The following is a 12,084-nucleotide window of genomic DNA, read 5'->3' on the forward strand; positions in this document are numbered from 1 at the left end:
GTGAGCTGCTGTAACTGCACTGCTGGTAATTACTTTTAAGAAAATAACTGGAGGGTGGGCCACAGCTTTCCTGGTTCAAAACAAGCATCACACTGACAACTGCTTAGCAACCTTCAGAGAGAAGGTGATTATAAAAAAGCTGTGTAAGGCACAGGAGGTTGTGTCTCAGAACTATGTATTTGCAAGAAGATTTAGTGGAGAAACGCTTCAGTGGGGGGAAAAAAAAATAATAAATCCATTTGTATACTGCAAAGTTGTTTTTATCAAAGAGCTGCCTATAATTGCAAAAGCTTTATTCTGACACTTAAAGGTCCTCTGTAAAGGTTGCTGTGTGTATTACTGCAATTATTAAGCGACTTACATGACAACTCTGATCTTATCTCAGCCAGGCCTCTACCTTTCAAAATCACCTCACACTGCAGGATGAAAAATCTCTTCATTAAACTGCATTTTAACTTTATGAATTTTAACCAACACTCCTCCACCTGCACACAAACATGCACTCAAAATCCCTGTCTTCATTTCTAACCTTCTAAAGAAACCCTCTGAACACAAATATCTGAGCATTTACTCAGATGATCAACATCTCTAAGGCCACAGCTCATTACAAACACAGCAGAACTTCCTCAGGACTTGCTACAAAGGTTCCTCATGGACAAACTCCCAGTGCTTTCTGCAAAATTCCTCACAAATTCTCCTATCAGAGCACCTGCATTTGCAGTTGAAAAGAACAAAGCAGAACCAACCAGGAGATATTTCAGTACTGTTTGTATTAGGAAAACTGGACAGATGGGCCATGGGCAATGAAAAGAGGCATCTGAGAACACAAATTTGATGTTCCTTGCATTGTCAGACCCAACGAGCCTCAGCAAGAGGAACCTTGGCTGATGACAGCTACAAGACTGTCTTTGAGAGCCTGTGATCCCCTGGTTTACACACATTCTGATGGAACTCTTCTCAGCCTTCCTCAGACTGTGCTTTTGAGAAAATTCACCTCATTCCCTCTGAATATTTTAGAGGAGTGTCTCTCTGCACCTTATTTTTTAAATACCTTGCCCACAGACACATTTGTTTCCTGAAAACTTCCTCAACTTATCTCTACTGCTTCATCTTCCATTCACCAAATCTCAGTCTGTTCCTAAATATGTCCCTGCAGATAAAGAGCTGTCACTCAAACAACAAGCTGCCAGTAAAAACCACCTTGACAGAGAAGTCCACTCCTTTGCTCCACTTCAGTTCTCTTCCACTCCCCTTGAAAGGGAGGAAACTCCTTTTTCGAACAACTGTGGGTAAAACTGATGATCTTGGGGGGTTCATGCCAAAAACCTCCAGCTGTGAATGCCCTGTGGGTCACCACGTGCTGACTGTGACCATAAATCTTGTTGCATCTCCCTCCATACAGTCAGAGACAGAGCCTTTCCTACCAGCTTGTTGGTCACTTGGACCTCACACCTTAATCCCTTCTTTCCTTCACAAAACAGAAGTGCTCTGCTGCAAACCACCCAGCATTTCTTGTTATCAAATGTTTACTGGGACTGTAACTACCAGGAATAGACTTTGTATCCACATAAAAATCCCAAACCATTTTTAATTCTGCTGAGTTTTTACAATCCAGTAGTTCCATTGCACAGTGTAAGAATTATCAGATGTGGTCGATTTTTTAATATATTTTATTTAATTCCTAGTTATCTAAATTACAACAAATGCCCTTTGATCTTACCAAATGTAGCAGGGAGAAAATCAATTTCTACCCATGCCTTTTGCCCACATTTTATGTCTTATGTTATTTTTGTCTCTTTTCTAATGATTTATCAGACAGAATAAAGAGGGATAACAAAGTTTTTAATTGTCCTTTTGCTACCAGCAGTACTTGGCTGTATACTAAGGACTTGGATATTTTTTTTGCATCACAAGTAAGGGGTTGAAAAGCAAAGATATCTTTCACTATAACCATGAAACTCAGTTGTATTTCTGCATTATGTGCTGATGTACTGCTTTGGTTTGTTGGTTTGTTGGGGGAGCAGAGGAGTGGGCAGAGAGAGATGCCAACTCCATTCCAGAGGAATTTATTTAACTCCAGTACCTCAACTGGATGGAAAAGTTCTACTTGGACACAGTCAAAGGAACTAATCCAGAAAACACAAAAATTCATCTTCATCTGCCAGATTTCAGAGTCAACCTCAAACTTCAAATACAGAATAAGCACTTTGAAATGCCAAAACAAGCTGTATGTATGTATGTATACAAGCAGGTATGAGAACACTGCCCACAGAAAATCTGAGATTAGAGAAAAATATTCAATGACTTGAAAGCACTTATCCAGAGGGGAATCAAATAAGCAGATGAAGTTTACAGGTAGAAAATTTCTCTTTTTTTGTAAACTGTAAGACCTTAATAACATAAGGTTTGACTTAATTTGGTTTCTTTCTACATTCACATAAACTTAAAATTCAAATTTAATCTAGGGGGAAAAATTACTTCCTTACAAATTGGCTTGAAATCCTCAAAACATCACCTTCTATTTCAGCTGCAGTTCTCTAATAGATAACTGGAGTTCTCTGATAATTCAGCAGATGAGATTTTTCCTTGCCAGGCCAAAGATGTGCCCTATTACCTAAAGATGTTTTCCATAAAAGCTGGGAAAATGCCTTGACATCACTGTATTTCTGCAACTTTTTTGTCACCAAGCTTTACTGAAAAAAAAAAAAATGCATCCAACACTAAAGAATCATCCATATGTTGACTCAAGGAAATCCAACTCAACAGCAGGATACTGTTAAACCAGAATTCCTTTAATCTGACTTTGGGGTAGTGCTGGGGATAATTCCTTGAACATTTAATTTTAATCATTTCATTGTCACAAGACATTAACATGAATCTTCAGTGAAAGATAACTCAGATTTGTTTTACTTAAACAATATCTGAACTAGTTTCATATTTTATTGTTACATCAACATCAATCTTTAGTTACACATAACTTAAACAACCTTTGATTTTGCTTCCTAGAGGGTATTTTCATATCTGACTGGTACAGAATTCACCATCCATCTTTGGTTAAAGATTAGACTTAAACTACTTTCAATTTTCTATTGATGTAGCTCTTTAGAGTGGGATGGTCTCCGAAACTAATTCAAACTACAGCTGCACGGGTTGCTGGCCTTCCTCATTTTTACTCTATTTTTTAGGTAAGGGTTTCAAAGTTACAAAATTGAGGCACAGTAAGGGGCAAACCACAAAATCCTTAAGATTCTGAGGTTCTAACTGGGACCATGGTGACACCCCCTCCTTCAGTGCAGCAGTTACACAGGGCAATGACATCACGCAGTAAAGAGGCAGGGAATTACCATCCTCGGGTTTGGTCGATGCCTTCGGCGATGAAGTCGGCAGGGAAAGCATCCTCCAGCTCTCTCTTGTTCTCAAAGGGGTAGTGCACCTGGGCATAGGGCATGCTGCCACTCTCAAACCAGCAGTCAAACACCTCCGGCACCCGGCGCAGGGAGCCCTTCCCGCAGCGGGAAGGGATGGTCAAGTGGTCAATGCTGGGGGGGAGAAAAAGGGGGACAAACAGTTCCCAACAAAACCAGGCATCAGTAGTTCACAGGCTTTCACATTAGGACAGTTTTTCAGGAATCGTTTTAATGATTCTTCAGAAAGGCCAGCATTTCCTTTGACCATCTTTGTAATTTAAAGGTATTTCCCAGATAAGTTTTTGTAGTAACAACATTCAAGACAGAAGAAAGGAAAATTTATGTGTTCATCACAAATCCTCTTACTGCTTATCTGTTCTCCCTAAACTCGTTTCCCAGGGTTTGGGCAAAGAAAACCAAGGCTTTTTATGTCTGTTTAACTATTTCTAATGACCAGTTAAGAGTCTCTGTGACCAACCTTTCTCGATGGAGATCAGTGACTTTCACTCCACACAGCTCCTCCAATTCTGCCACTGAACCAACACAAACTACCTGCAAGAGATACTCAAGAAATTTAGCCAGTTATTTGTTCAAAGGAGCAAGTTGTTGTTTGTTTTTAACATCAGACAGGAGACTTGCAGGTCAGCATCTTCCAAAGCAGATGACAGAGCTGAAAAATCAACACAAATTTTGTACAAGGTCCCCTCTTTCAATCTAACACAGCAGCAAATGATGTTAGAGACCACTGCCCTGAGTTAATACCACTCATGTTACAGTAACCGGAGGCTTGGAAGCTGCAGCATGTTGTCAGTTATCAAAAAAGGTGGGATGTTGTTTGGGTTTCTTCCCTGAACAACCCACAACAACCCCTGAAAATTCAGTGATCCTGACTTATGTACAAATCAGAGTTTCAGATCCCAGGTTCCTCTCCTGAGCTAAGGAAAGCAGCTACACTGCTCATAACCCATGTAAGTTTTCCATCCCAGATACCCTGAACTGTACAGATTAAAGGCATTTTATTGAAAGTGAACAAAGTTTCACAGCTCAGAAAGGGATTGCTAAGATTGTTTTGTTGCATCAACACACTGTTAAGAGAAAAGCAGATTTCCACAACAGACTTGCCTGATGTCATGAAATGCTGATGAAACAAATGACTCTGAAAAACTGGATGTAAGAGAGAAGGAAGGAGAAAAGCAAACCTTTATTTGCTTTAGGTTTTAATCAAGTTGAACCCTCCCAGAGATCTGGCAGGATTCACGAGCCTCAAGCTGCAGTACAGGTCTGGATTTTGGAAATCCTGTCTCATATGCTGTCAGTCCCATTTGGAATTGCCACAGAAAAACCACAGAGTTTGACAGATCTGACAGGGAAGGAGTTAAATGTATCACCATAATGAAGCTGTAAGGACACCACACATTTTTCACACTATTTTCTGAAGTTACTCTTAGGATACAATAAATCAGAGTAGAGCCTGAGCAGTCTTAAATATATGCAGATGTATACACACAGAAATTGAAACTAACAAAAGGGATTTGGTGTATTTAATTCCAAAAAACTGTCATGAATTACAGAGATGACAGAAACTCAGTTTGATTTGGTTTTTAAGACATGATTTTCCTAGTCTGATTCAACTGCTGATCTGCATTACAAATCACCATCTTCTATTGTTAAAGTGCTTTTGAAATGTAATTTTTTCATTACTTATCTGTCTTTTTTTTTTCTGTAGGAACTGAGGCACGACAATGGTTCTGATGGCCAAGCACAGCAGAGTGCACAGCAAACCACACCAGGGGATTGATCCCAGGCAAAAATACACCTTTATCAACAAACTATTTTTAACCCAGATCTGCTCTTCCTTCTCTGGGTGGCCCCATAAGCATCACACAGGCTCAAGTGAGCAGCAGCAGGTGCTTAGTTCAGCACTGCTGGCAGAACAGAAGGTTTTAATAACAGTATGGGTAAAAAACACCCTTGGAAACACAGATTATTCATCTTCCCTAACCTTTATATTTGAACATACTTTCATATATGCTCTGGGTGAAAAGCTGCCCATTATTTGTTGCTTTTAGACCAAGCATTTTGATACTTAAGTAAAACTCTGAATTTTGGGTGCAGAAAACTGCACCCAGAAATTACTCACAGAAGAAATAACCCCAATTTCACATGGAAAAAACTCAGCAACTGCCAGAGGAACACAATATCCCCACACTGGACAGATGCCTCTGTCAAAGGCAGAAAGATGGAGCTACTCTGACCCAAGGGAAGTTCATTAGATCCTTGAAGGCAAGAAGAGAATACAAGTAGATATTAATCCAATTTAACCTCTCATTTGGCCACACCCACTCGTTTCTGCAACACCAAACTGGCTTTATGCTCTCTAATTAAACTGCTGCTTTGGGTACATTCCTACAAGAATTCCTGCTTTAGTAGCCTGGCCCCTCTCCCTCCCAGTCCTGTGCTCCTCCTCTATCTTATTTTTCAGCCACATCAACTACAAAACCAGTTATATCAACATTTCACAGCAGGCAACAAGGACTGAAACCACCAGGCTGGGACTTGGGGGCTGCTCAACCCCATGGATCTCCGTGTTCCTGTGGCACATGTGGCTCTGCAGCACCCAGGAAATAATTGGCTTTTTGGTTTGCCATTGCAGCTCTGCTCAGCACCACAATCACAGAGTGGGGAGTGCTCACAGAAAGAAAAGTTCACGAGTGTATCAGAGTGTCAGCAACACACTCTGGGATCTTTAGAATAAACAGCTCTTGAATATTAAATAGTAGAAGAAATGAGTGCTACAGTCAGCCAGAAGTGGCCTTAATGCAGCCCCAAAGCAGCCCAGAGGCAGACCTGAAGAAATTCCCCCGCCCTTCAAGAGAGCAGAGTCCATCAGAGAATTTCCCCATGCAACTCCTATAAAATTAGCCCATGTCTGCTTTACCAGCTCGGCTGTTGTATTAAACAATTTTATTACCCAACCCAAATGTGTTCTTCCACCGAGGAAATCATTGAGATCTGAGAACTTAAAATGATAAACCACCTGCAAAAATGTGGTAATAAACACAAGCTTCAAAATTTAACTTCCATTATGTGTCTCTACCTGATAATTATGCTAAAAGAAAGCTAAAATAAAAGCTAAAATAAAACTGTGGGAAACCAGTTATTGATTTGTAATAAAGTTCCCTTTAATACCAATTAATTCACCTTATTGTATATTAAACAAGGAACTGTTATTACTTTTCCAGGATTTAATATGCACAGCGTAAATGTGTGCAACAAAGTGTTCTTTTGAGACCAATACGTGAGGAGGATGCTCTGCAACCTCACACAGCACCAGGCTGCAGTAAAACTCAAGTCAGGGGAAGCTGGAGTGAAAATTATTTCTGTGTGAAAGCAGATGTCACCTAGGCCTTAAGTTCCACATCAGTTCCAAGGGTTATTTGTTTTTCAAGCCACATCCCACATGCTTAAAAAGAAAGTGAATATTAAAAAAAACCCAAACATGGAATTTAGCTGGGTCCAGGAGCCATACTCAGCTTTTAAAGCACAACATTCAGACTCTGGCGCAAACAGAAATGTGTAACATCCATGGATAAAAATAACAGACCTGTTGGTATTTCCATCTTTATTCAGAACACCAAGCCCTGAGGAATATTTGCAGCTAATTTCAAAGGAAAGGTCAATCTCCCAAGTTAGACAGCATATTGTTATTAAAAACAAACAAATCAAACCCAGAAAACAAAAAAAACCTGTACACACCGGAATACAGGCATGGGGAGACTGGAAAGAAAATGAAATATTATTAGAGGTAAGGCCTGGAAATAATGAAACATTTACACAATCTTTTTCAGCTGTAGGATGAAGTCTTGACATACTCTGGCACAAAACTGAAAGCCTTTTTATTACCTAGAAAAAAAAAAAAAGTTATATCAAAGGACTTAAAAATGTCGGATAAATGTATAAAAGTTACGTATAAATTGCCAGTCTCCAAACTCAACTTTAAGTGTTACAGAAGAGACAGAAGCACTTGGTTTGTCAGTAATTTACAAACACACAGCATGAATAGAATCCAACTGCCAAGGCTTTCTTAGATACTTAAATTGTAATTGCAAGGAGTATCTCCCTCCCTCCCTTCCCCAATATCTCCCTGCAAGATTGTCAGTGAAAGGGAAATAAAAAATACTTTATGGTGCACATCTAACCACTAGCAAGTTTAAGACCATAAAATGCTCCTCTAGCATACGTTTTCCTACCAGAGGTCTTCCAGGTCTAAAATGAGGAGTAAAACTTTTTCAAACCAAGAAGAGATAAAAATAAGGGCTCGAGATGCTGAGATCAGGATTTACCTCCCGGGGACATCCTGGTCACCAATTCCTACCTCCAGCATGAGGAAGGACCATCGCACCTGTCTAATGGAGCTGACTCAACACAGCAAGAAAGAATAAAAAAGAGGGAAAACACCACACACACACCCACCCCGAACTTCACCCATTTTATCTTAAGAAACAGTTTTAAAACTTGGTGTTTTGACACTCAGAGAGCAGCAGCCTCAAAACTGTGCAAAGCACTGACTGGTGCAGTTTGTGTTACCCTCCAGGCTGCAGGGTACCTTACACCTTGGAAAAACTCATTTCCAGCATTCCCCAGTCTCCATATTCATCACCCCACTCGATTCACGTTTTTACAGCCTGTTACATTCACATTTGTGGCACTCCAAATAAATACATCTGCACTGCTCTGCTGTGGTGGGCTTGCTTTTACGCCTTCAGCGACTCATTTGGCTCGGAGTAACCGAGCACCAGGATTTCAAGAGCAGACTGAAAAGATTGAGTGAAAAGTAAGGAAAAAAAAAAAAAGAAAAAAAAAATCTCTCCCTTGCCATTTTCTCACTGCATTTGTGATTTCCATTACATTTGCCATCACCGCAAACTCTTCCAGGAAAGACAAGATTAATTTTAATATAAAACCAAAGAAAAATTGCTTGCAGTTTTCAGGCAAGAGCAAAAGAAAACCTGTACAGGCACATAAATGCACCCATAAATATGCATGTATCTATCACCCACTATATACATAAAAATACACACAGATAGATTAGACAGATATACTGTTAGGACATATTAACAGAACTTCAGACTGCAGCAGACAAAGAGAAGAGTGTCCATCAAAATCAGCAAACAACATGCACAGACAGGCTTTTCTGTCAACTGGAGCCCTTCATTTCCTTACTCACCTCTTCCAAGTCGTCACTGACCCACAGAGGGATGGGGGTGCCCCAGTACCGGTTCCTGGATATGGCCCAGTCTCGGGCATCTTTAAGCCAGTTCCCAAAACGCTTCTCCCTCACAAAATCTGGAACCCTGTACCAGAAATAAGAAAGTTATTAATATATCACTAAGTTCCAAATAAAAGAAAGCTGGTAAGAATGATTTTATGTGATTTCATCTGCAAAACAAGTTCAATTCATCATTTCCGTGACTTGGAGCATATTTGTATCACGGCACTGGCTCCTGCAAGGCCTATGGAGGTGCTGCCAAAAATTTAACACCATTTCTTCTGCCTTCCCTGGATGTGCAGGTAAGCTATGGAAGTGAGAAATACACTTTTACTATAAAGTATCTCAGAAAAAAAACATGCACCATAAAATAGATGCATTAGGGATGAAATGATGGTCAAAATTCTCCAGATGGTCTAACATTGGAGGATGAAAACTGAGAGTGTGTAACAACACAACTGCTTTATTTTACAGACAGAAACAGAGAGCACTGCTGATTTTGGTGCTGAATGCCATTCCAAATATTCAAAAGCCTGGAGTAAGAGCATTAAAAGGCACCTTGGATTACGTGTGGGCATCCAGGTATCTGCACTATACTCAGGTTGAAGGATCATACAAAAAATCCTTTCTGAGCTGTTTATCATCTCCACTTTGAATTACTCCATTAAAAAACAAAACACGCCCCCAACCACAAAGCCCTACCAACCCCTAACCCTCATTTTGAGTATTAATGGACACCGAGGAAGTTAAAGATAAATTTTCATCATATGAAAGTGTCTTGCAGCTCAAAGGTTGGAGCTCAAACCAGAACCTAATGCCCAGCAAGGTTCCTGGACATGCCAAATAGCCTGATGGTTTGATTAAAACTATGGTTTCTCTTATGATGTGAATAAACAACTAACTATTTGTACAGTGACTGCAGGGAGGTGAAGAACAGCAATGGGTTTTAAGATCAACAATACACTCCCTTCATGCCCAAAGTGCATTTAAAACCAGCAAGTCAAACTCACAGGAAGAATAACCTTAAGACAGTGCCACAGGCACATAAAAGTTGTGAATGAGCAGCTCACAACAATAAAATAACTCTGGAATTGTTACTGAGCAAACCATGGCAAGCTTTACTGGGTTTGGTTTTCTATTGTAACTAGAAGGGCCCTTCCCAAAGTCTGAGCTGGATCAGGTGACCCACAGTTCCTAAAGGAAGAGCAGCCAAACTACAGAACACTCACGGTCTCTTCTACCTTTTCTTTTTGAAACTCTTGGTCCTCTATCAAGTATTGCTTTTTGAAGAAGATTTTTAATCACAGCTCAGTCCCAAGAGTAACAAAAATGAAAGGACCCTTTAGAGGAAAAATTAAAAGAATGGATTCACATGAGACTGAGGTACCACTTGGCCCAGCAGCAAGAGATGAAATAAGTGTGAACAAAATTAAAAAAAAAAAAAATCTATTGGTGAAAATAAAAGCTGCTCTCTTTTACAAGTTTTATCCATGATGATGCCATGAGGAGATCTGAAGGCTTCTTGATGCCAACGTGGTCCCAGGTGGATAAAAACCACCCTTAAAAGCCTCACTAAATATCAGCCTGAAGTTCCAGAGCTTCCCTTTTTCTGGACTTACTTTCAGCTGCAAAGTTGTCTTCTGACGCTCCTTGAACAAAAATTTAATATAAAAAAGATTTGAACCAAACTCAGTGACTCATGTTTCACATGACATCTCTATCCCTGCTTTGAAACTTAGCAATGTATACAGGCTTTCCTAATTTGGATTAGCGTGGGACTCGTTACTATTAACTTTTGGTGGTGACCTTAAGAGACCCCCCTCTCCAAACACAAGTGGAAACTGTACAAAGATCATTAGCATTTGCCCAGCACTCCACTAATGTGGAAAACTTCTCTTTACATCACTCCTAAACTAGTTTCCATTTTTCAGAAGTTGTTAGACACTGATTAGCTGAAATTATTAGTCCCATTTAACATAGCTAGAGGCTGAGACAATCCCCCAATGACATTAAAATGCTGAGAGTTTCAACTCTGCCTCCTCAAAACACGCATGAAAAATTAATTTTTATCCCCAAAGTGGACATTAACCACAAAAATGTATGTGGTGTGATCTCTCTCTCTCTGTCTCTGAGCTATGAAAGCATATAATTTACCTCTTCTGGTAAAACTGTCTGACCCTGCTGCCAGTTTTCAGTGGAACATAAAACACAAACCACTTCATCTGCTACGAACCACATTTGCAACAATGATTTATGGCTCTTCAGAGGTACAGCACAGAAACAACACTGCCACAGCCATCAAATAAAATAAAAAGAGCCTGTATCTCACAAACAGTTTGGGCCCATCACTCAAAGGAAAGTGTTACTTAAAACAAGTGGTTCTTGCCACCACAGAGATGTTGCCCACGGGTGCTGCCCAAGGGCAGACACAGCTTCCAGCTGGGAACAAGCTGGAGGAGGGAAAAGCAGCAGGGAACAGCCTTGCCAGGCACAGTTCTTCAAGACTGGAGCCTATTTCTTTTACTTGGTCTCAGTAGGTTTAGCTACAGAGAGCTCAGTCTGACATTTACCTACATATCACATGGGAAAAAAAATTCAGAGGCATCACTTATTGAAATATTTCATTAGGTTGGGAAAACAAGACAGCATATTCTCAAGTATGTTGTTACTAGCACCTGATCATTATTTACACCAGCTCCAGGTTAGTGACCCTATAGGTTTTTTTCGGTTTCTTTTTAATCTTTTTCTCTTAGATATTTTCTTGGTATACTTCTCCTGTTAAATTTTAACAAAGCTACCATCCTGCCACAGGTATGTATTAGCTGAGGAGGCATTTTTTACTCTTCCATCTACACAAAGCAACTCAAAGGTAAATGAAAAGCCCCCTCCCCCATGCCAATGCATATGTAGTTTTCATGGTTAATCAGGCAGCCATCCCAAGCCCCCTTCAGCTGGAAAGCACAAATTTCAGGTTCCTGCTGGTGAGCAGAGTTTGCAGTTGGGCACAACAAGAAGGTGACCAGAACTACAGCCCAGTCAGAGCAACCCCCTGCTCCTGGCACTGAACACAATCAGATCTCAGGGAAGGTCAAGCCCCAGCATCAAACAGTTCCATGAGATTGCAGGTGAAATCAGAGCAGCCTCATCTCTCCCAGAGCAACTGAGCTGCAGCTCCTGAGATTGAGCTGTGACAAAAAGCTGGTTTTTCTACAATTTGTGTTGGGTTTGACCTTCGCCTTTCTCTGCAGAATTACACAGGTAGGATTTCAAACTTCTTTCTCCAACATTTAGCAAGGTTAAGGAGACTGCTGCCTCAGCAGGTCAGGAAGCTCTCGAATCATGACTCTGCAGTAGTGTGGGACAAGCTATTCCTCCCTCCTGGCACCCAGGATAATGTACTAAATAAAC

At 40.4% G+C, this 12,084-nt stretch overlaps 1 protein-coding gene across 3 annotated transcripts in view; it reads right to left on the reverse strand.

Annotated features, from left to right (window-relative positions):
* IARS (isoleucyl-tRNA synthetase) overlaps nt 1–12,084 on the reverse strand; it is an 87,423-nt gene that overhangs the window by 31,770 nt on the left and 43,569 nt on the right. For all 3 annotated transcript variants that reach the window (XM_027899527.1, XM_027899526.1, XM_027899528.1), the window contains exons 15-17: nt 8,635–8,761; nt 3,886–3,959; nt 3,345–3,539 (exon numbers count right to left, since the gene is read on the reverse strand). In XM_027899527.1, coding sequence (XP_027755328.1) covers nt 3,345–3,539; nt 3,886–3,959; nt 8,635–8,761 — 396 coding nt within the window. The remainder of the gene's footprint in view (nt 1–3,344; nt 3,540–3,885; nt 3,960–8,634; nt 8,762–12,084) is intronic.

The sequence above is a fragment of the Empidonax traillii genome, unplaced genomic scaffold, assembly GCF_003031625.1.
Source record: "Empidonax traillii isolate 1590-97213 ecotype Southwest subspecies unplaced genomic scaffold, ASM303162v1 scaffold674:size665969, whole genome shotgun sequence".
Lineage (NCBI taxonomy): Eukaryota > Metazoa > Chordata > Aves > Passeriformes > Tyrannidae > Empidonax > Empidonax traillii.